The sequence below is a fragment of the Malaya genurostris genome, chromosome 1, assembly GCF_030247185.1.
Source record: "Malaya genurostris strain Urasoe2022 chromosome 1, Malgen_1.1, whole genome shotgun sequence".
NCBI lineage: Eukaryota > Metazoa > Arthropoda > Insecta > Diptera > Culicidae > Malaya > Malaya genurostris.
The window spans coordinates 38,834,895-38,861,640 of NC_080570.1; the positions used below are offsets into that span (position 1 = coordinate 38,834,895).

The window sequence follows — 26,746 nt, forward strand, 5'->3', positions numbered from 1 at the left end:
AGTTTGTTTCAATCAATATTTTGATGAAAATATCAACTATTTTACCTGGGCGTTACTGTCAATTTCTTGACAAACAATTTCACAGTAAATTCAACATGAAAAATTTACAAACATTTTAGTAGAAATAAATGAACTTAAATTTAGTTTTTCTAACTACCTTTTTGTTTGTTATAGTCATATAGTTTTGTTTGTTTTTAAGAAAGAAATGATTTCTATACTACTTTTATTTCGCTTCAAATTAAACCCAACCCAAACTTCTATCAAATGTATGGATTTGACAGCAGTTAGGGTCGATACTGGATTTGTTATGGTTTCAAGCGAAAATCACATAAGATTGTATAGTACAAAAAATCGTTCAATTAAGAAAAAATCGATGCAGGATTCGGAAAGAAAGGATGGAAGAACATCGACGTTAATTGTTGTAAGCTTATCTGTCAAAAAAACGGACTTCAATTTGTAAAATAATTTATTCTCTTTTAGTGAAAAGTAGGATTTTATGTGGAAAAAACTCATTCTCTAAATCTACTAGCATTTCTATAGAACCCAACATTGGGTTGACGTCGTTTTAAGCCACCTGTGTATTCATTCTTTTAGCCATAAAAATAAACTTAACCTGATTCAGATCACTGCCGTGCATTCCAAAATGTTTATATGAAATAAAGCGAAACTGCTTTTCTAACATTTTTGTGCAGAGATGTCAGGTCTGCAGATTTGTCTGTAAATCTGCAGATTTCGTATATAGTGCTGCAGACATTGTTTGTTGCAGACTTTTGAAATTCGAGTTTTTCGCAGACTTTCGTCAAAATTTACAGAATTTTTAAATTGCCGCGACGTTTTTTTTTTGTTCGTCAAGTCAGTTTAGCGTATCATACTTTCTAGAGAAAATGCTAACTGCAGATATTTTTTCGGATTTACTGACTTTTGCAACCTTCTCTTAAGATATTTGAAATTTTTACCAGACATCTCTGCTTTTAAGTGAATATCTTTTGTAATGATCCAAACAAAAGCTTTAAAATAATTTGAGTTCTTCATAGTAGCGCATGATAAAAGCAATCGTCATTATTTCACTAGTCCATAAAATGATGTTTAGATTCCGCACCACTCGATAGATTTTTTTTTTGCTTTAGATTACCAATAAAATCTAGCCAAAGTCTACTCGGATCAATTCATTTTTGACAGTTCGTTTGGAAGTAGTTGATATCGGAATGCCTTTGTCACTAACGCTTGTATTAGGGAACGAAAACTACAAAAAAGTGAGTACACATTGTCAGTCCAAGTAATCGTTTATACGAGCAACTAATGTACTTTTTTTCAGTGCAAAGTCGGGCTATACACGTTTAGAAAATGTTTCTAAAAAATGAGTACGATCCTACTCATATTCAGTAAAAGTGGAACGACCCTAAAAAGAGTAACTGCATGATTACTCTTATTTTGCTTGTTGGTCTAAAAAATACTCGGTTTGAGATTAGGAGTCATTCACTATCATTGATTAGTGATAACTGCGCCAATTTATACATACATCATATAACATTCGAAAATAAATCATATAGTGTAACGGATCCCTATTTCATCGCATTTGTACAGACGTTACCTCAAAACCTGAATCAGCCACTAGAATCACTATAATTATTTGATATTTCTGCTGAATTCGCCTTACTCCACATTAAGAATTGATTCATATTTCTTGGAAATTAAAGTAATCTTAAAAAAAAAACAGCTGAAAACACTTGTAATATGTTTACCACTCTGTTTCTAATTTCATCTCAAGGGATTTCTAGTCATCCTATCCAATTGGGCCTATATTAATCCTATCAATTAGCGTTTGCGATAGCAATCAAAACAACATATTACACTACTACACTCTCAGGTTTAAAATGTCAGAATTCAACTTTAAAGGACCCAATGCCAACTGTGAGACAACACACGATATTTTTTAGGACCAGTTTCTGGATTGGCCCTTTTAAAAACATAAAAACATCAGATGCACAGCCGATGAAACACACACTTAACAACGGTATTTTGACATATATCGGAATGAAATCAGCGCTACTAAATTTGCCATAAGGTCGTAATTTCATTCGTACTTAACACGCACTTTCTAGTAATATTCGAATTCGAAACAGTTGTATTGAAATATAAATATCAATAATATAAGAAAGAAAATATTACGTTTTTTTCGAGAACAGCCAATAAGCCACCTGTCAACTTCCACTTCCGAAAGAATCTGATAGAGAAAGATAGAGTATTAAATTTAACACCAGACGAAAGAGAAAACTTTTCTCTGCCGTTTACTATTATGACTTACTCTCAGCGAGTGCCGAGTCATTCGAAATTACTCTTCAAAGTGAATGTTGCTGGATGGTTTATTGGCCGTTCTAAAAAAAAACGCGTGAGATGAAAGCAAAGCGCAATAAAAAGAATAAAGTGCAAACTTCATGTCATATTTTTGAAGATTTTTTATTGCCTCGTGGGTAATTTTAGAAGTTTTCAATCGTTGATTAAACAAGTGGAATAGTTGAATAGTGGTGTAATTATGTGAAATAGAGATTATACACATCATTCTCCTGTAGAATACTTTTTCATATTGAAATGTCATTATTCGGATATAGACAATAAAAAAATTTGCTAAATATTGTTGATTCCATTGAAATTCTAATTTAATTTAATGTTTTGTAAGTTCTTTGTAAAATCTTTCATTATCGTTGGCAGACACAAATCTCCTGTGAAACTGAACGATTTTGCTTGATGATCTATACTATTTCATTACCTGAAAACATTCAACGAATCGTACAAATAAGAATAAAACAATTTTTGGAGCATTAGCAAGTGACTGTTTTTTTCTTGCTTTACGCTATCTAATCATTCTCATCAATTTTACAATATTTAGTTGATAATGAAGGTTTCGTTTCATATGAACAGTTGCACTGAGACAATTAACAAAGAGAAACTGTCGCTTGCTGGTACGTTTTTTAGAGAAAAAACACCGGCTATTTAATATATGTACCTTTGGTGTTAAAAATTTTTAAATTTTTAAATTTTCTGTGCAAAGCATTCTGTAACACTACAAGTCTACACTTCCGATTGAAATGTGATAACATTTAAAACTTATGCTTTGAACTTTTGAAGCACAGGTGGAACAAAATTGATTTATGAGTGAGTGAGATTAAATTGTCTTTAGTGAAAAACATTTTAAAAAAGTGTCGATTTTTAGCAGTGTGGCATTGCCCCAGGTGTCAGCGAATATAAACACGCCTTGAAAAAGTTACTCGAAAAGGAGTAAGATCCTACTCATCTGTTGAAAAAGTAAAAAAAACTATATTTAAGAGTGTCTCCTTATTCACTTAAAATTGAATTCTTCTACTGGAAACGATGTTTGAGTAAATTTTATTCATTCTTTGAGTAATACCTTATTTGTACAGAAACCATAAATGGAGTAATCAGCATTCAAAAATGATGAATGAAATTTTATTTCATACATATCAAAAATTGTTCTTTCTATGAGTATATTGTAGGTACATAAATTCATAACAAAAGTTGCGTACACGCAGAGATTTTTAAAAAAGATCTAAAATGATAACCAAACTTGGGTTTCATATTATTTTTTTATTGAAATAGTGATAAAAGAAAATCTGGTTTAATAGCAAATATCACTGCTTTGAACTAGAAAACATGATAATTAATTTTTCTCAGTGGATTAGTTTGTTTCAATCAATATTTTGATGAAAATATCAACTATTTTACCTGGGCGTTACTGTCAATTTCTTGACAAACAATTTCACAGTAAATTCAACATGAAAAATTTACAAACATTTTAGTAGAAATAAATGAACTTAAATTTAGTTTTTCTAACTACCTTTTTGTTTGTTATAGTCATATAGTTTTGTTTGTTTTTAAGAAAGAAATGATTTCTATACTACTTTTATTTCGATTAATATTCGTTTAAAAATTCTTAAAAATCAAGCTTTTGATTGATATTTCCAATTTCCAAAACATTTGGTCCATTTGTCGTGAGGCTCTGGTATTTTAATTAGTATCCAATGATTAGGCGCTGCATCAGTCCCCGGTCAAGATATTTGCAACGAATATTTTTTCGTAAAGAATATGTGTAATAAAATGTTATGCAATGCTTAAAAATATTATCAATTATCAATACATACGCTGTTGAATACATTGTTGCAAACTTTCCATAATTATTGATAATTACCGATAACATCAACTTAGGTTTATATGTAATAAATAGTTGGTTTATTTCAACAATAAAATCAGCCCTAAGAAGTATTTAATTCATTCGACTAGACTTAAAATTTGATTAAAATCAAACAAGGAACAATGTTGATGTTTAAGGGAGAAATTTGTTTAAAACAATCATATTCTACACAGCAAAAAGTTATGAAATATACAGGTGACGCAAATCCAAATATGACACAATTCATAAGAACGTAATCCGCGAAACGATTGAATTTTACAAGAATGATATAAATATACGTCAAACAAACCACGTCTTTCAAGAAAACGTGTAAATTTACATGTTTTAGCACTTAAAGATATGTCAGAATGCATTGAATATAAAGTTAGACATACCGTAAAACTGAGGCATTTTTGACGCTCATATATGTCGGTCTCATAAGACGTAAATTTACACGATTTTTTCTAGGTGTGTAGCTAGAAATCATCGTAAATCAAATAAATCTACTAACAGTTTTGTTCCATTTCTCTGCGTGTAGTTGACACTGCTCATTACTTTGTAATTTTCTCGCTATTTCAGTGCCCACTTCTTATGATATTTTGTGAATTCTAGTTGAGATTTCAAATTTACCGCTAAACTTTTGAAGCACAAATGGAGCGTGCTCGATTTCTCAGTGAATGTAGAAAATTGAAATCAGAAAAAGCACATTTTTAAAAGGGTTGATTTATAACAGTGTATTTTTCTCAGTGTACATTGTAATGAACAGTGTGCCCAGATTTCGAATTCAGTATTTTTTGTCGCTGTGAAAAAAAGTATTATGCATTTTTTACACCACTTTTTCTATTACGTTGCTTTTTGGAGTTGAAACAAAGTTAGCAAAACCATCGACTAATGAGTTGACTAAAGCTGCCCTACGTTTTTCGAAACTAAATTCACCGCATCGTTCCTTGGAACTGCATTCCACCGCGGTGCAAATTTCCCATATTTCATTGTAATGTCCGTCCGTAACCGGCGATATATGCAGTCATTAAGCGCCCAGAAGCCAACTCACCGGGGAGTTATCATCTTCAAAGTGCACCATGACTTTTCCAAACTGTAAGCAACTTAATTCCGCACTGTAACAGCCCCATATTTCATACGAGTTGAATGGTACAGAAGTAAAAAAAAACATGAGCAGTCGGTTCAAAACGGCCCATACCTTCATGACCAGCTGGCTTCGTCCGTCATCTCGTCAAGATTAATGACAGTGGAATTTATGCGAAACTACATTAACCTTTAACTTTCAGGCTGCCGCTGACACCGTCGCCGGCCCCTCGTTGCCGATCCGGCACACACTGGATAGTATGTTTTTTTTTTGTTTTTCATCGTAGACACTGGAAATGGGCAGAATGTCACCCCCGATGATGTAGATATTAATTTATGCCTTAATCGTAACTGCGAAAAAATAAATGGAGCTGTCCGGAACGTTCTCGGTTCCGCACCCATTGCCCAATGGCGATCGAAGCGAAGCCACAATCCGGCCGATCGACCGACCGACCGAACAGTATGTGGTCCATCCAATGTCGATTACTATGTTTTGACAGGACTTCGGAAATGAGTCAGGTGATGAGAACAGAAATGTGCAATTTGGGAACCCGACGCTTGTTCGCATTAACCCTCGGCTGTGCACGGTGGGGCGGTGCTTGAATTATTAATAGAAAAATATTGAGCGTTATGCGAAATTTTCCTACAATGCCTCGTTTCTATTGAGAGAAACTTTCCCCCAGAAAACTTTGCACAAATCGGCCTACCAGGGTTAATTAGGGTACAGCCGCCACCACACAGCCTGGCACCGAAATGGGCGCATCGATGTCGCAAAATATGATGATCAACATAAATTCACACAGACACGTCGGGCCGGACAATTTTGTGTGGTGTAGCCCCGCGGGCAGGGAACCGAAACCTGCCTTGTCCAAATATTTAACGACCTGTTCGCACGGTTCGCAATCCTACGCTAGAGTCAGAGGTGATCGTTTTTTTCGCTCTCTCTCCGTCTTAACAACCGATCGTTTATCGGTTGTTTTCTCGAGGACCAACCTAATTCCCCGTGCTCTCGTAAAATGTTGCTAAAAGGAAGTTTACATTCGGCTCTCGTCTGAGATGCCTACCTCCCAGACAGTACGACGTAAACGCTCGGGAAACTCGATGGAATTTACTGCAGACAACTGGTGACCAATTCCTCCAAGGTCGTAGGATAACTTGACGGAGATGAAATCGAATTTTATCGTCATGTTTATTTTATGGCATCCGAAGATGTTTTACATATTTTCACGTCCCCCGTAATCATAATCATCAAGGGTCGTAAAAATTGATTGAAAATCTGCTAATCATACCTCGACGCATGGTACTGGACGGAGTGTCCCGTGCGGGAACCACGGGAAGTGCACCCACCAATCATTGCTCGTGTCTGATATAAATTATCACCTCGTAATTCATGTGTGTTATTTTGCTTTTCTCTTCCGTAGAGGATATCCGAAACGCACTGTCATGACATGACCATGTGCCATGTGCCGCGGTCAACACTACCAATTGCCAATTAATAGTTGAACCATTTTTAAAATGGTTGTACAACGGATTTCAAATCACTAATCCCAGAGTAGGTTCATTAGCGACCGCATCGCGGCTGTCAAACCGAATATGATTTATGGTAATTCGCATAATGATCTCGCTGACAGGTCGTGGCTAGCCATAGTTGTGAAATTCATTCCGGTTTTGCTATGTGTTGGAGTGATTTCTGTTCCATTTTTTTTTCTTTTTTCGTCAAGCAAGGTTCGCATGATTTGATTTATCATCGCTCGATCACCGGTGCCAAACGGCATTGTAAACGCATTAGTTCCAGTAGTTCCTGCTTCACCTGAAATGCCAAAACACAATGGCAAACGTTTCAATCATAGTAGGCTCTAGATTAGTGCCTAAACGGGATTGAAGGACTAGGAAGAATGTGTTTATTTTGGGTAGTGCCTCCAGAATTATAACAAAAAACTACGCTTAATTTCAAAATGAGGTTTTACAGGCTGACATTCCAAATGAACTCGTGATGAGTAAGGTTCATGTTTGACATGTACCGGAGATTTGTTTACATTTACAATAATACGTATTCAAATTAGAATGAACATGTAAACAAACCACCGTTAGCTGTCGAATGGTTTTTCATTCAGCGAATTTTTTAAGGTTATTTCGTGAATTTTTTGAGGTTATGTCGTGTTTGAGCCATTTAGAGAGCACAAAAATTGCCTGGAAGCTTGAGCAAATACCAAAAAGAGATGACCGGGGCCATCCAGTTTGAGGTATTTCGTTTCCAAAAAGCACATTCGCGTGGGGTTTTGATGAGGGTGGGTACAAAAGGTAGTGTTGAAAGTTGTCGGATGCTTCAAGTACGATTCAGACGGTCCATAACGGTCAACTTCGGTCACCGTCACCGTCAAAATAAGTTACATTCATTCTTATGAAGAACGTCTTGAAGGAAAGAACATGTGAATGTTCCGGTGAAGAAAGTATTAAACTAATTTTGACGGAAGCTGACGTTCCGGTGACGGTGACGGAAGGAGACGGACCGTCTGAATCGTACAATCGTAGCGAATACCTTTGAATCGAAGGTCGATCTACACGAAGTAAATCCGTTAATGCTGTCATGATAAAAAATCACGAAATAAAGCTTTTTAACTTCTTATGAAGTCATGATAATTGAGGAATGTATTTCATTCAAAATTCGTAACTTCAATTTTCTATCGGTACGAAACTACACGGACATCATTTAGTTAAAGTTCACATTTTTTACCACAGCCTTACTATTGAGAAGGACCTCAGCAAAAATTTATCATTTTCAAACATCCATCTGTATTTATAATTTCTACCCCTTAACCTAGAGTGCAAAAAAAAATCTTCAGTTATCAGCTGTAATATATTAAAAATAAAAAGAAAACTATACAATATACCTGTTTTGCGATATTCGATGTTCAAATTCTATATTCAAAATAAAATAAAAATTATGCACAGCTTACACTTATTGCATATAGGCTAAATAATTCTCTAAAACCATTGCATTGTTTTTAAGATATATGTTTTTAAAATTTCCAAGAAATTTTTGCTGAGGCCCTTCTTAAAAGTAAGGCTGTGGTAAAAAGTATGAATTTTAACTAAATTATGTCCGTGTAGTTTCGTACCGGTAGAAAATTGAAGTTACGAATTTTGAATGAAATACATTCGTCAATTATCATGATTTCATAAGAAGTTAAAAAGGTTCATTTAATGATTTTTCACTTTAGAGAAAAAATTACGCAAAATTTGATATAAAAAAGATATATAGCTATGTTTTTCATATATATCTATGTTTTTCAAAATCGGTTCAGCCATCTCCGAGAAAACCTAGTGAGATTATTTGACACACACACAGCTCGATGAACTGAGTCGAATGGTATATGACACTTGGCCCTTCGGGCCAATTTTCACTAGTCGGTTTTTCAAGCGATTGCATAACCTTTCTATATGAGAAAGGCAAAAGTGTTTTTTGATTTAAATTATCCCTTAGAGCAAATTCAGCAGCTGCAAGATTCATATGGGTGGTTTATAATATAACTAAAACTGAAACAAACGTATCCCCAGCAAGCTGTTCTAGTTTTATTTATTCGACCAGTTCTTCTGTCAAATTTAAAACTGGTCTACGATGCTGTTCTATTTTTTGTATATTTGAAACACGAGTAAAACACTACTGGGGCTGCCAGTTTTACTTGGTATAAAATTCAGATTTAAATTTTGTAACTGACATAAATTATGTATCTAGAACTAGAACACTACTGAATATGCCCTTACTCCGGCCAACGTTTCGAAGGAATATCGCTTCATCTCCAGGTCAAAATGACAATAAATATTTTTCGACGTTTTTTTTTTGTTTTTTTTTTCTATGTTTTTGTTATAATTGGTACTGTTACATTGCTGTAAAAATAATTTTCGAGTTATCATTTGACGATCTTTGAGGAATTATATCCAATAATCTGTAATGAAGCTTATTGTACAAGTGAAGATGTAATCTTGATAAATTAAATCACAGCAAAACCGAGTAATTCTTCAAGAGTGCTTCATAAAGAAGGTATAAAAATGCGATTAAATTAAGATTTCCGCTCCACAAAAGCGAAGAAAGCTTTCCTAAGAATGTAAATTGCCACTTAAATCAAACCCAAATGAGAACCATTTAGTGGCGTTCAAAAGTTTAGAAGAAACCATTTCGTAAGCTGAACTGCGTTCAATTTTCACTAATTTAGACATAAATAACTCAAACACATTCTGTCCAAATCAGAATTCAAAGCAAAATTCTCTGAAATTTACGAATCAACCGGGGATCAATTTCTACAGCATGAGATCGCTCACTTAGGAATTCCAACGATTTGGCTTCAACCTTGCAATTGTTTGCACTATAATCGCGAGTTCCAACGGTAAAACCCGGTCCGATCTACGGCCAATCTACAATGGTGGTACCTTCGCCGCGAATAGATCCACTCTAAGCACTAATCTTATCGGTAGCTCATAAATCGTTCTGCCTTACCCATTGTATCTTATCCAGCTTTATGCAACAAAGTACGATCAATTATCGTAAATCGTCAGAAACGGGCTTGTTGTAAGTGAAAAGTGAGTGCTGAAACAAAAAAAATTAGCCGTGTGAAGTGCGACGCTGCTGTTGCTACCCTCGAAGCCGCAGCCGGAGACGGTGATGGAGACTGGGCGCGTGCTCGTCAATAAGCACTGAATTTATGGAAAGCGATTAGCTTTCCTGACTCGTCCGGGCTCTTGGGACAGCTTCGTCGTAAAGAATGTTCAACGTAATACGCAGTGGTTGTTGTGGGAACAACAACAAAAAAATGGCACGGAAGGATCGACCGACCGTTCGTAACGGTTAACTCCTATCTCATCCCAGTCTCTCAATTCACCATTAATAACCGGGAAGGATCGGGTTATTACTACGTTTTATGTAATACAATTTACCATCCTTACCACTTTTCTCGAAGTAAAAAGCAGTTTTAGTTGGAATTTGAAAGGTGCATTTATTTTATTTCTTATTCTTGTCAGTCTCGGTTACGTCTCTGACATTACCCACCTGGGTTTTTTTTTAATTTAAACTATGTCAAATAAAATCTGTTTAGAAATGAATCTTATCCCATCCGATCGATTTATCATCCATAACAGTAAAACCAAGAAAATTTAAAACTCGTCTTCACTGTGTTTACCAGAATTTCCGTTACAAACCACGATTTGATCCATAAAGTCTGGGACCATGCACTTTACATTCCATGTTTTGAGTTCGACTCAGTAAGCGCAGAATTTGTTACTACTTTACTACGGTAAACTAGTTGATTGTGTTCATTTGAAGAATTTTCTCAGAAAAAACGGAAACTATGGTGCATAGCTTCTCAATCAACAGGATGCTGCCGATAATTACTGATTCCACCCAAGGCGAACCGGTACATTCTAAGGTAGTTCATTTTTCAGCCACCTTCAATCGTGAGTAATGGCACTGTGATTTATCGGAAAACAAACCGGCTTCTTCGCTGCCGATAGACTCGGAGCCAAGAAGGATTACCAACTGGTAATTCAATGCCGCCATGAGTCACCTGCTAGCTGCACGAATCGACGCAGGAACAGGAACGGTTTGCAGCCCAAGTTGTGTCCGTGTTTCGTTTGCTGGTCTGATCGCGGGCCGCCGTGCCATGTTCGACATTCGGGGAAGCGGTCTTTTCACTCCGAGCGCAAGATGGGAAAATGCACAAACATTTAGCAAGTTGCCTGGGTTTCGTGAGGCGTGAGGCTCTCTGTGTAGCAACCAGCATGGCCAACCCCGATTCCAATGAAGCATGAGCATGTGCTGAAATGTAGAGGCGATTAGACGGTCCCTTTAGTCATACAACATACAAATGGCCCAGAAATTTTCTCGTCTTGGTAAATGAGCATCGATGAATAATTTATGATGCGGCATACGAACACACACACACACACCAGATATCGATACTGCGCTTCCACCGAGCATCGAATGAATGAATGAATGATGTGTGACCTATACTGGCACTGTCATAATTTATTTTCCGCTCGTCTTCCCCTTCGCGTTGGATGAAAATCAAGGTCAAAGTGAAAGGATCCCATGGTTTCCGTAAAGTACGATATCGGAGAGAATGCATGTACCTTCAATAAGCAGTGTCAAGTTCAGGTCAAACGGCATGCGAACCGTTTCGATTCGTTGCAGATCGAGATGAGTTCCGGGTACTGCCATTTTGTTGTAGGTTTTGACATGTTATATTACCATACGACCACGAAAAATGCAAAAATTTCTGCTAAGGACTGCCTTTCGACTTTGAAAGAAATTATAAATTTCATCTTCAGATAGCTTTTTTCTGCTCCCAAATAAATAAATACATAAATAAATTTGAGCGTTCCGCCGTTTCTCAAAGGGTCGTATAAAAATAAAATGGCTTAAGACAAAAAACGCCACCTAGTGTTGCAAAATCAACGCTTTTTCTTATTGATGTTGTAGTAAAGTGCCAAGAGGTTCGGGAATTAGCAGAAACCGATAATATAGGGACTACATTTCGAGATTAGCCTAATAAAAACCAACATGCACATTTCACTACTACTATTTACAAAACGACGAAGATTTACTGACGTTTTTATGACGATTCATGCTGGAAGACTTGAAAACACGCCTTATTCTGAATATTGTCAGACCACTGACACAATGCAATGCGCATCTCCCACGCATTGTTAAAATTCTAGTAATTCTATCTATAGTCAGTTACAGTTAGCACTCAGGTATGTCTCCAGGAACAAGTAATACAACGGAATTATTGCATGATATGATAAGCCAGAGAGTTGAATGAATAACTCTTCAAATTCAAGATCGTTTTTCTGCAAATAAAATTGCTGTCGGGCGAGGGAAGCATTCGAGGTGGTAACCCCATTGTGAACCGTTGTTTAAAAATTTTATATGTTTATGTGAAAATAAAACTGTTTAACATTTTGTTAAAAACAAATGCAATAGTAGTTATTTCAGCAATTTTTTTCAGGATATTCGTAATTATACTCTTTTGTGTACTTTTCAGAGGTCACGAATATATGCTTCTACTGTGATCCTAAAATTTATAACCGTTTTGAAATACCCAAACGATTTGTACACTCGCTTAAAGAAATAAATCCATTAAACCTGGAAATGTTGAAAACATTCAGTTCTATTGTAAGATTTGTTTTGATTAGAGGTTTTATCCTTTAAGTCATTCGTCCCTTCGGACCAAAAAATTTCACCGACTCTATGAGCGGGGTTGAGAATCGAACCCAAATGGACTGCATGAAAGACATCGACTTACCCATCACGCTATACCCGTTCTCTTTTGTAAGGTTTATGCTTCATTTACTGCTTTCGGATTTTTCTTATTTACAGCAAAAATCGGATGAAACAACTTCGAGTAGAAAAAACTTGCTTCATCCACCTAGCAGTGAGATAATACCTTTTTTTTATCATACCACATGTTTTCTGCATCGATATTCGATTGTCTCTTGAGAAATTGTGACTAGGAAAAATGATAATCGATTGCTTCATTAAAATAAATAGTACAAAATATTTATGAAATTGAAGAGGACTATTTCAATAAATACAGGGAAAAAAATGGCCACTCCCGGGGGGAGCCCGGGGCGAAAATGGCCACTCGCAAAAATTCGAACCCTAACTGTTATATCCCATTAGGATGTCGTATTTAATTAGGATGCACTGAACCGAATGGTACTGGTGGTTTTTATGATAAAATTGTGTTATAATTTCGCAAAATCGAAACGAAGTGGTGGGGCGAAAACTGACACTGACTGGATCTAAGTCGTGAAGTTTTTGTTGTTTTTTTCACAAAGATAGTGAATCAGATTATGAGTGAAATGTTTTTTATTCATTTAAATTTTGTTCTTAACTCGTAAACAATAATATGGTATGCGAAGCCAAAATACTATGCTATTAAATATTTCCAGAAAGACCTTTCATTTGCAACCAGTTTGGTCAAAATCAGTCCAGCCATCTCTGAGGAACACGCCTCTTAATTTTGCATACACGTACAGACACATGCACAATAAAGACGTTTGCTCAGTTTGTCGAGCTGAATCGATTGGTATATGACACACGGCCCTCCGGGCCTTGAATTTCATCCGCCACGACTTTCCCTATAATACCTTATGATCAATAACGAACCGGAATTTTCATTTTAAAATTCCCGTGCTTGTCCAATCGGTAAACTTTTATTCTCTCAACGTTGGCAACACTTGTATACAGATTCTGTCAAATTTTGACGCATATCGTACGATTAGTTTATGTTTGGCGTCTATACGAAAAAATTGAAAAATTTTCGTGTGGCAATTTTTATAATGGATGAAAATTTAGAACAACGGCTCGCCTTCGAAGCGCCATTCGGTCGATTGTTGTGCGGTTTCGACGTCATATTCACAGATCCATACCTCATCACCAGTTATGATGCATTCGATGAATGTGGGGTCACTATCTGCGTTGGAAATCATCTCTTTGGCCACATCAACACGACGCTGTTTTTGAATGAAATTCAGCTTTTTTGGCACCAACCGAGAAGCGACGCGTTTCAATCCCAAAACATCAGTTAAAATGTGTTCGGCTGATTCATAAGAGATGCCCAACAACACAGCAATCTCTCTGATCGGTACAGAACGATTTTGCAACACGATTTGCTTCACCGATTCAATGTTTTCTTCAGTAACAGATGTTGTTGGGCGGCTAGGGATCTCATCATGATCCAAGCTTGTACGACCACCTTTGAAGCGTTTATACCACTCGTATATCTGTGTTTTTCCTAGACACGATTCACCAAAGGCCTTTTTTAACATTTTCAACGTTTCGGAACACTTAAATCCATTTGCAACACAAAATTTGATGCACGCACGTTGTTCTAAATTTTCATCCATTATAAAAATCGCCACACGAAAATTTTTCAACTTTTTTGTATAGACGCCAAACAAAACTAATCGTTCGATATGCATCAAAATTTGACAGAATGTGTATAAAAGTGTTGCCAACGTTGAGAGAATAAAAGTTCACCGATTGGACAAGCGCGGGAATTTTAAAATGAAAATTTCGTTTCTTTTTTGATCATAAGGTAGGTCACTTTTCTCAAATGCTGTTAGTAACTTAAGATTAAGACAGTTTAATTAATGCGCAACCAATATTAATTTACTCTTAGCATTATGTAAGCACATAGTTTGATTTGCTATCGAATTGTACCTAATGTATTTTAAAATCCATTTCAAGGATCTTAAAAGAGAGTAAATGTATCGGATTTCCCAGTTTTTCAAAAGTAATAAAATATAATCATAACCCAAGCTGATTCATATTGTTTCTCTATAGGTCCTTGCTCATGATCACAGTTTCGGGTTCATGTTTTCTAGTAACTATTAAACCAAACTCTCATGAAATTTTAATCACCCAATTAGATACAAAGCTCTATGTTTTAAGCATAACTTAATTTTCCTGATTTGTTGCGTAATGTTGACAACTCGTTAAATGTCATGAATGAAGAATGAAAAGAGATCACATGTGCTTCGACGTTCTTTTCAACGGTTAGATGTATTTTTCAGGATAAATGGAATTTGTTTAGATTCTAGCGACATTTTGTGTTTTATTAGGAAAGTTCAGGTTCTGTCGTCCTCCTCGGGTAGTACGGTCATTTCCATTCCAATTTTTCTTTGCAAATTAGTTTCTGATATATACTACAAGATACCAAGTACAAGTTCCAGTCTTTTTCGGTTATTGTAGGTACTCTATATAGATATTTATAAAATCTCCAAATGTTGGATAACTCAATACCGCACAAAATACGACGGAATTTTTGTGAACATAACAAGTTTTATTATTTGAATAATGGATTGTGAATAACATGCATTAATGGTTAAAAGAAATTGGCTGCACTGCCAATGTCACTAGTCACATACAGTCAACTATCTATAATAATTCAGCAGGGCTCATGGAAAGCAAAAAAAATAAGAGTAAGGTTGATGTCAGAGTGAGCGCGGAACGCGATGCGAAGCGAAGTGATTCAATGCAATTATCGCATCGCTTTCACTCTGACAGGTTTGCTTTGATGAAATGCAACTAGCTCGCACGCGCGCCTAAACGCATCGCGTGACGCTTTCACTCTGACAGCAACCTAAGAAGCCAGCTCTCTCGTCTCGTCTTAGGTTGAACCAGCGTTGCCAGGTCATATTTCCGAAAATCTGTATTTGGCGCAAATCTATCTGTAGCATATCGGTACCAGAATCTCGTCAACATAAGTTCACGGAAATGTCATCAAAGCTCGTCTCGTAGCAACCTTTTCTCCTGTCTATCCATGCTATCAACGAAAATCGGTATTTATCTGTACGATCCGTGAATTTTGGGAGTACATATCTGTATTGCGGTATAGAGGTCAAATATCTGTATAAATACCGATAAATCGGTATACCTGGCAACGTTGGGTTGAACAAGCTGGAGGCATGATCCGAGTGGTGCCATGATTCGCTTGTCACCATATTATTGAAAAATCAAGACTCCACACGTTGATAGTCTATCGTTTCAGTCATCTGAAATTTGAAGCAAGCGGAGTTGTCAGATTTGTTTCCACGGATGACTGATTTCACACATATTATTTTTTGTCAATGGAACTCGATCACTAGTCAACTCTGTGACGCTGTGACGTTCCAATGTCATAACGGGATTGGTTTATGAATGGATTTTAGTGTCAAGTTTGGCACCACTCAAATAGTGATCGGAATGCATATGTTCGTTGACAGATGTGTGAAAGTGCGTAATTTGACACAATGTGATGTATTTCCATTTACTGAATTATTAAGACCGCTTCAATTCATTGGCGTTTGATCAAAGCAACCGTGATCCTATTCGCTTGCGAATAAAACTGTCATTGCAGTGCATGGGGAGGGGGCACAAACCACAAGCACTGTTGCATTGACATGCAAATACGCAGCCAGACTTCAAGTCAATTAATTCGATTTATTTGAATATGTTAATCCGTGTGGGGCTTGAGTATTTTCTTGCCCCGAAAAAAAAACGCCTCCGCCGAGAAAAGCGTGAGAAAATCAAGCAAATACCGACCTGGAACCGAGAGCTGCAGAACTCATTTCGCGCCACCAGCTAGCTCAGTCCACTCAGTCGGTGTAATCGATCGTATAACGAGGGCACATTTTTCAATTAACCGCCAGCGGCACGCAGCTGGTTCGGCTTCGGTCCCCCGTCCAAAATCTTGATTGATTCCCCATTCGTAGTTGGCCCCCGAACGAACGAACGAACGATCGAACGAACATGCCGATCCGAGTTACTATTTCCGGCAGGCAGCTTGACAGCACTCCTGTGTGGCTAATGACAAATATTGAAACATTTCAGGCGGAGCATAAGTGTTTGTTGAAGCCAACCGAACATGGCTACCTGACGGGGGGAAAGGCTACTAATTATGTTGAGTGCTCGTTTGCGGCTTAGTTTTGAGTGGTGGATTAGTTTCCCTTTTGGGCGAGTCGTTTAACAGGGGAAGTTTTTGTAACTGTCGTGTCGTTTGATTGGGTCATTATTGCTGTAATCGGAAATCGTTTGTATTCGTCTCTCTGAAGGGCTTCATTAACTTTGTTTTGATTTACAGGCCGGAATGTGCAGAAGTTGTTGTTGCGCCATCGCAATTTGACACGGTCGGTCTTCTTTCAATCGTTCAATTGCTGTGGTGAAGCTGTTCTCTTTTTACGAACTCAGAACGAACCCGGGATACCAGGAATAATACAGGCCAGTTTCCCGAACGTCACTTTTCACAACAGCTCTAATGATTCCGGTCGATCCGATCGCATATCAAGTTCGCAACCTCATCAGGGCCGTCTTTCGCCCCGATCGTGATGAATAATGAAAGGCTGGCTGATTGCGAAGCTGCCATCTGCCGGTGAGCTGATGGCAAGAAGGCCGAAGAAACCGTCTTTTCATCATACATCTTTGTTACCTTGTGTGATTGGATGGAGTTTCTATGGTGCATCTCTCGAACCGGCAACGGACGGATGATGACTAAGGAGACGGCCATTACCGCGAAGGTATTTGCGGAAATCGCATTTGGATCTCTACCACGGCCTGGTTGTTCTGTTACGGTAACCTGTCGGGTTTAATTTTAATCCATTCTATATGGGCATTGTGTAAGGATGCGAGATGAGGAAAAATGTTTCTCTCTGTTCAGATTAGTGTTCCCACTAGAACAAACCTTCTTCCCAGGATGAATAATCAGTTCTCACCTTATTCGAATGGTCTCTGGTGGACGAAGATTGATGAGCGACCTGCTTCTAGTCCTGAATGGTTAATCAGTTTACCGTCAGGTCCGCGACGTTGTAAAACACGGTTTTTATTTAACATGACACTCCTTGATTGGCGCGCTCAGGTCAAAGTAAATGGCCTCGATGTGTTGAACGAACCAATTCATAGGTATAACATTCCGATCTAAAGAAGTCGTCGTCGTCGTCTTCTGCAAGCATCAAGGCTACGCGGACCGGTAAGACCTAGCCGATTATGACTTGAAATAGTGTTTGCATAACCTCCCTGCTCAACAAAATTATGCAGCGCAAAATGATTAATTGAGAAAGATGAGTGAATCTAAGGGGTAGTAAAGTATAAGAACTCGACATACCGCTGCATGCCACGAAGAATTGTTGTGTGTGTGTGCTGAGTGAAAAGTGCTTCCAGCAGCCACGACCTGGAACGTGATGATGATAAAATGATGATCTGTTCGTTTCTTGCCTACTCTCAGAACCTTATGGGGGTCTGCGCGCTTTTGTGCAATTTATTTCTGCCACCAGTAAATACCTGGCCGTAGCGTAGCGCCTAACTCTTATACAAACCCGTGCTTTGAGGCCTTTGGAGTAAATAAAGAGATTCCTCCATTTTTCCACACGAGTGCTATTATTAGAGAAAAAAGTGATTTATAATGTTTATTTTCATTTTCTTGCTCCGTTGCAGTCCACTCCGGTCGGCACGACCATCTTTCGCAGTATCCAGGCCCAGGACAAGGACGCCGGTGTCAACGGCCTGGTGGAGTACTTTGTCGTCGAAGGTTCCCAGAAAAATATCTCGGATATTTCACCAAACACACTGACGGCGGCGGACGGGTACGGTGTGTTCGCCATCGCATATCCTCATCAAGGGCAGGTAATTATTCAGATCGTAACCCTAAGATTGTCATCTTTTTTTTTTACATTTTGGATTTGATTTGAAACGATTGCGAAACAATCTTACAAACACATCAATCAAATCGAAAATATCATTGAAAACTATCCTAATCGATGTAAAACCAAATTGGAACGCATTTCCGCATTTATTTTTTCAAAAAGGTGGGTGGGTAATGTCACAGACGTAACTGGAGGTCGTGAATATAAATAAAACTTTCATACTCCCGAACGAAGATAATTGTTCGTATTGGATTGTGTGAATTTTGCTACTTTTATTGCTTCGCTTCCAGAATTGTAAAGGGTGCATCTAGAATAAAGTACGACTTATTGACGTAAAACATATTACACCAAACAATTGAATAACATGAAACAAATACGATTTATTATTTTAGTTGGTTTGACGTGAAGTCTCCATAACTAAGTTAAGTTTTTGCAATGACTGGGTGGAAACATATACTGGAGAAGCCAAATGAATGAAAAATTAAACAGAAATTTGATTTTATTTCATTCATTTAGCTTCTCCAATATATGTTTTCACTCAGTCATTGCAAATAAGAATGAAACAAACAGTTTTTTAGTAGATTTATGTAGTAGTTCTTTGGGATAATTCACTGATAATTCTTTGTTAGACGGTCGAGCCGGTAATTTTCTTCATTGGTTCTACACCGTATTTCAATTTAAAAACTACAAGGATCATCCCCATGGGGTTGTTCGAGCCATTGATGTGGAACGAGGCAACCAAAATTTCTAATGATCGACAGTCAAACAGTTCAATCAATCGTCACACTGGTGAACCCGCAATTGCAAGAGAGTCTGCTTAGATTGATCTTTTTTAGGAGCCAACACCGAATACACGAACCCAGAATGTAGACTCTGTTTGTCATGATTTGTATTTGTTTTGTAGCTGACGAAATTACATCAATATGTCAAAAGTATGCAATTATATGTTTGTACATACTTACGAGACGGATTTCGATATTTAAACTTCTCTTCGCCAAACTTGTGTTCAAATTTTGTAGGCACGCAGTTATTTTTATAGCGTTAAGTTTTTATACCATTACAGTAATGGCATTACTACTATTCTGCGATTTCGGTTGAAGCGATAAACTATTTCTCATTATCAATCGAGTTCATCTCATGTAAATTAGAAATTAATCTTAAGCACTCAAAATTTACCCTGGGGTAGTTGCAAATTTCTCAAATAAAAACGATATAATATGGAATTTCATCCGAATTAGCATGACACAGGATCAGAGCATATCAATTAAAGCTCCAAATCGTTTTATGGCACGTTTTTGTCTTGCTGTCTAGCAACAAGCTACCTCTAGCATGTTACGCGTAGGACTGAAACGTTAGCTATAATTTCGCTTCTATTTATAGATTCGGTGCCTGATCATTACTAACATGATTGACACACTAGTCCAAGCGACCGCCGTTTGATATGATGTCTCAAAGTAAGAAATCAATTGTGAACGGAATAATAAATAAACACAGTATTGCGTGTCAATTACTCAATATTTAAATACAATGTACTCAGAAAAGGAAAAATTTTTACGCAAATTTGATACATGTGAAATAAAATTTCGCTCAAAATTTGAGTGCTAGTTATTCAATTTTTGGCTCATGTTCAAATAAAGCATTACTCAGTAAATGAGTAGAATTTACCCAAACATCGTTTCCAATGGAAGAAATCAAATTTGAGTAACTCAGTTCGCTTTCACATCTCATCCAAGTCAGTCGATAAAACAAAACCGCTTACGTTCGGGACAGAAGAAACCAAGTACAGTATTGTGTAGTGAATAATAGAACGACCTCGGAATGAGTGAACCAAACGAACAAAAGCTACCGCCGACACGAAAGAATACAATTATTGTTGACTTCAGACAGTGCAAAATTCGACCTTCGATACGAGAACTTGAACGTTTGCTTAAGAGCAAATGCATCTTGACATTAAACGTGTGCATTTACTTCAATGCAATAAGACAAATAATGTTGTTTACATCCAGTTTTATAAAGAGTTGGATGCAATTCAATTCGCTAAAGACAATAACAATGTGCACTATGTGAAGCACGAGAACATTAAGTACAACATTCCAGTATATATGAAAGATAGTGCTATAGAAGTGCGTGTGCATGATCTTCCCTCAAGCGTCAATGATTCATATATTCGCAAAACTATGTCCCAATACGGAGAGATTCTCTCTATCGAAAAAGAAAAGTGGAAGAATTTTTTCCCCGGTATTCTAAATGGCGTACGTTTATTACGCATACACTTGAAGAAGGCTATACCTTCTTATGTGTTTTTCGGTCAAGATACAAGAATTCCGTGCAAATCACTTGTTACCTATGACAATCAGATGGCCACATGTCAATATTGCCAAAAAGCTGTTCACTATGGTAAGCCATGTGATAAACTGGACAAGGAGACAACTACACCCAAAGACAACGGTGCTTCCTTCACACCAACCCCAAGCAACCTCAGTACACCTGTGACAACCACCAACAACAATGAAGCATTCCCTTCTTCAAATCCATCATCATCCCCTATAGAACAAAGCACACCAGCTGCAGTTAACAACTTACCCTCCAACCAACCAGCAATTGCAACCAATGTAAAACAAGGTGCATCTACAGCAAGTAGCAACGAAAAGAAGACGGAAATCGACAACAATACCATCGATGCGGCAATGGATGACGAGACGAACCACGAACGAAGTGCCCCTCAATCCTCGCAGGAGGGAAATGGAAGCTCCTCTCCTCCTAGAAAAAGGTGACAACGAGATCCAACTAAAAAAAAAAATTATTTAATAAATCGGCTCAATCGGCCACGTAAAGCTTGTACGCAAACAGGCCTGAATAAAAAAAACAAATCAGTTCCAGAATTAGGAATTAGGATTCATTTCCAGAGTCATAGTTTCTAATTCTGAACTAGATATGGTCGAGTAAGTAATTTCTTGTACCCGTACTCGATCGAAAATGGAAAACAAAAATACCCGTACTCGACTCGAATCCGAGAAAAAATTTTCTTCCAAACTCGAACCAGACGGGTTCGAGTCGGGTTACGGGAGAAATATTCAATATTCAGTGGAGCTCAGGTATGTTGAAGGCGACTGCTCGCCACGACGTGCGAAATGCGTAATAAAGCATGACCTGAGCGTTTGAGGCTTTATACCAAGCATAAGGTTTTTTTTTGTTACAGATGACCACGACGTTCAGTTCCGTCTAAAGCACTAGAAGAAATAAACCATTTTTGATCAAAGTTTCCTTTTTATACTCGTCCAGTAGAACATCGACGCTGATATGTGCCTGACTGCCTCGAAACAAACGGGATGTGTTTTCCTCATTGTTTCCAAAAAGTTAGTTTTTGATTTATCTATGATTATCTCACACAGTTGAAAATTTAACCACAAATTATTGATCATATTTCTGATGGCGTGTAAAAAGAATTATGTTGATACGTCTAGTACAACTTGAGATATTCACGATCAAGTTCTACCCACATAGAAAGAAAAGATGAAACTTACACGGCATGTAAACCGATAGTACTATTGAATAGACATCAGTTGAAACGAAAATCTGATGTGAAACCATGATTGATGTAAAATTACATTAAAATTCATTTAGTTTTTCACTGAGCAAGGCTCCATATTTACAAACCGCTTAGTTTTGTAATGTAACTTTCCATTCAATTGTCTGCTAAAATGAATGTAAATTCACAAAATATTTTTATCTGTGCATTCTTCCACAGCATAAATTTTGAAAAAAACGCCCTATAGTATTATTTTCAAAATAGCAAAATGTATAGTAACTTTCTGTTGAAATTTATTACGAAATCATTCTGACTACAGAGAACGTTAACTTATATCTCATTGTGTAAAATTTTGGTCTTATTTTAATTCTACGTGAGGTTTGTAAGATTCTGTGTCGAGTAAAATTCAGAACACACTTGAAAATGGGTTATTTGAAATGGCATCGAAGCAAGAAAAGGAGTAACGAGTCAATATTTTGCTCGCGCATTGCGAAAATCAGAACTACCCGCATGCCAAGTAGCCGAAACCAAATCAACTTTCACCAACGAGAAGAAATCGAAAGCCGGAGGCCGCCAAACTGCCGATAATAATGGCCAGCTAACACAAGTCATTGAAAAATTATTAAAAAATAATATTTTTATTGATCAGTATTTTTATCTGTGAATTTATATATGCACGATTCATTCTATTCATCGAATCAACCGTAGCACCGAATAGGTCATTCCGTCAAATACTATTTCGCCAAATGGCATTTCGCCGAATGGCATTTGGCCGCATGGCATTTCGCCGAATGACATTTGGCTAAATGGTATTTCGCCGAATGGCATTTCTCCGAACGGTATTTTGCCGAATGACATTTCGCCGAAAGGCATTTCGCCCAATGGCATTTCGCCCAATGGCAGTTCGTCGAACGGCATTTCACCGAATGGCATTTCGCCGAATGGCATTTCACCGAGTAGGTCATTTCGTCAAATACCATTTCGCAGAATGTCATTTCACCAAATGGCATTTCTTCGAATGGCATTTTGCCGAATGGCATTTCGCCGAATGGCATATCGCCGAATGGCATTTCACCGAATGGCATTTCGCCGAATGGCATTTCGCCGAATGACATTTCGCCGAATCGCATTTCGCCGAATGGCATTTCACCGAGTAGGTCATTTCGTCAAATACCATTTCACAGAATGTCATTTCACCAAATGGCATTTAGTCGAATGTCATTTTGCCGAATGACATTTGGCCGAATGGTATTTCGCCGAATGGCATTTCGCCGAATGACATTTCGCCAAATCGCATTTCGCTGAATGGCATTTCGCCGAATGACATTTCGCCGAATCGCATTTCGCCGAATGGCATTTCGTCAATTAAGATTTCGCCGAATAACATTCGTGAAAACATCAACCACCAAAAAAATATTCAATAGCGGAAACATTTTTGTCTCACTAATTTTCCGTTTCGGGTCACTGTGCAATGAACATATACATTTAAACGAAAAAAATATGTTGTTCTAACTTCGTTCTAATCATTCTCGAATTTTATTAGAAATTGTAGTAAAAAGTGTAAAATGGTCACGAAGATAGTTCCTATATGCTTCTTATTTACCAATACCTTAAACATATTAATATACAAGTGTGATCCGTTGTATTTGGCATAGAAAGTTTTCCTTACTCTTTTCGAGACTAAGAACACTCTTCACCTATAGGTTCGACACTAACATCCGCCCGATTCTCCCAATCCCCCGTCTGTCTACCATCTTTATCGATACTAACAAGATCTTTTTGCTGTTACTAACTTTTCGCTCCCCTTTCCCCAGTCTCTTCTCCATCTCGATTTCAACTAACTAAATATTTGTCGTTATTAGTTATTTCGTTTCCATACCCCCCTTTAACAATCCGTTTTCCTCAACTATTACTTCTCTATTGTTTTTCTTCATACTATACAACATCACCATCATCGCCCACGGAAAGCCGCTCCAGTCGATGACTAACATGCGGGCCACCGGCCGGGTCTTTGGCTCGGGGGTGTCTTCCGTGGACCCACACGGACAAGCATATGGCCAATACCGTTGAGTAGCAACGTCACCAGTAAAACATTTGAGGCCAGCACCTACACAATCCTTATTATTAGAAAATGCCTTTGGCATCATAGAGCTAACGCATTGTGCTTTAATAAATATATCTTATGAAAAAAAATGCTCACGAATAATTCCCAAACTTGGAAATAGTTATTCAAGGTCGAAATTTCCCAAAATATGTAAAGAAATATTTATTAGTTAAATCAGTGGTTCCCAGACTTTTTAGATTGATTGGTCATTTTTCGCTACAATAATATTTGCAAGGGTCAAATTTGACACTCACGCTTTTTGCAGTGATTTTACTTTTTTATTTAAAAGATATTTTATTCAGGCATATTTGCGTACAAGCTTTACGTGGCCGATTTAGCTGAGTTTTTAGATAATTTTTTTTTGTATTGGATCTCGTTGTCACCCTTTTTCTAGGGGGAGAGGAGCTTCCATTTTCCTCCTGCGAGGATTGAGGAGCAGTTTGTTCGTGGTTCGTCATCCATTGCCGTGGTATTGTTGATGCGCCTTGTTGTACATTGTTTGCAGTTGCTGGTTGGTTGGATGGTAAGCTGTTAACTGCAGCTAGTGTACTTTGTTCTATAGGGGTTACGTTGGATGGTTTCGTTGAGGGGGATGCTTCATTGTTGTTGGTGGCTGTCACAGGTGTACTGGGGTTGCTTGGGGTTTGTGTGAAAGAATCACCATTGTCCTTTGGTGTAGTTGTCTCCTTGTCCAGTTTATCACATGGCTTACCGTAGTGAACAGCTTTTTGGCAATATTGACATGTGGCCATCTGATTGTCATAGGTAACAAGTGATTTGCACGGTATTCTTGTATCCTGACCAGAGATGCCATTTATACAGATTTATCTGTATTATACAGATTTTTGCATGCTCATACAGATTTAATACAGAGTACAGATTTTATACAGATTTCCTCAATTTAATACAGATTTATACAGTCTCACAAACAGTAAGAAGCTATCTTTTAGTATTTGATTCCAGTGTCAAGATAAAAGTCTATCAATCAATGGACAAATCACAAATTAATATGGAAATCTGCTGTGAAATCCATTTATTTTATAATTTGAAACCAATTTGAACTGATATTCAAGGAAGTGATGGCATCATGAAACTTTACTGTCAAACTGAGAATTGTATGACCTGACTTGAATTGGGTGTTGAAATTCCATGTCAAATTATGAAGTGAACAATTTCAAACTAGATAAATACATGGAATTACAATTCAATTGTTGTGGATTTAAACAAAAAAAATAAAACTATGAAATTTCGTCGTTGAATATTCTTGTGAGCGCGGCAATGACTGATTGAATCTACCATCCTACAACCACAATCTATTGGAATAACATCTTTTAGCATCATTTTGTTGTAAGAATTTCATTTTATTAGTGAATACAGATTAATACAGATTTTTTATACAAAGCAATACAGATTTTCTATGAAAATATCTGGCATCTCTGATCCTGACCGAATGTCACATAAGAAGGTATAGGCCTCCTCAAGCACATGCGTAACAAACGTACGCCATTTAGAATACCAGGGAAAAAATTCTTCAACTTTTCTTTTCCGATAGAGAGAATCTCTCCGTATTGGGACATAAAGGGTGATTTTTTAAGAGCTTGAGAACTTTTTTAAACAATAAAACGCATAAAATTTGCAAAATCTCATCGGTTCTTTATTTTAAACGTTAGATTGGTACATGACATTTACTTTTTGAAGATAATTTCATTTAAATGTTGACCGCGGCTGCGTCTTAGGTGGTCCATTCGGAAAGTCCAATTTTGGGCAACTTTTTCGAGCATTTCGGCCGGAATAGCCCGAATTTCTTCGGAAATGTTGTCTTCCAAAGCTGGAATAGTTACTGGCTTATTTCTGTAGACTTTAGACTTGACGTAGCCCCACAAAAAATAGTCTAAAGGCGTCAAATCGCATAATCTTGGTGGCCAACTTACCGGTCCATTTCTTGAGATGAATTGTTCTCCGAAGTTTTCCCTCAAAATGGCCATAGAATCGCGAGCTGTGTGGCATGTAGCGCCATCTTGTTGAAACCACATGTCAACCAAGTTCAGTTCTTCCATTTTTGGCAACAAAAAGTTTGTTAGCATCGAACGATAGCGATCGCCATCCACTGTAACGTTGCGTCCAACAGCATCTTTGAAAAAATACGGTCCAATGATTCCACCAGCGTACAAACCACACCAAACAGTGCATTTTTCGGGATGCATGGGCAGTTCTTGAACGGCTTCTGGTTGCTCTTCACTCCAAATGCGGCAATTTTGCTTATTTACGTAGCCATTCAACCAGAAATGAGCCTCATCGCTGAACAAAATTTGTCGATAAAAAAGCGGATTTTCCGAATGGACCACCTAAGACGCAGCCGCGGTCAACATTTAAATGAAATTATCTTCAAAAAGTAAATGTCATGTACCAATCTAACGTTTAAAATAAAGAACCGATGAGATTTTGCAAATTTTATGCGTTTTATTGTTTAAAAAAGTTCTCAAGCTCTTAAAAAATCACCCTTTAGTTGCGCGAATATAAGGATCGGGGACGCATGAGGGTAGATCATGCACACGCACTTCTATAGCACTATCTTCCATATATACTGGAATGTTGTACTTGATATTTTCATGCTCCACATAGTGTACATTATTATTGTCTTCAGCGAATTGAATTGCATCCAACTCTT

General features: G+C 37.4%; 1 protein-coding gene across 1 annotated transcript in view; it reads left to right on the forward strand.

Annotated features, from left to right (window-relative positions):
• LOC131437688 (cadherin-99C) overlaps window positions 1-26,746 on the forward strand; it is a 471,448-nt gene that overhangs the window by 327,852 nt on the left and 116,850 nt on the right. The window contains exon 6 of the mRNA XM_058607195.1: window positions 18,237-18,425. Within this exon, the coding sequence (XP_058463178.1) occupies window positions 18,237-18,425 (189 nt within the window). The remainder of the gene's footprint in view (window positions 1-18,236; window positions 18,426-26,746) is intronic.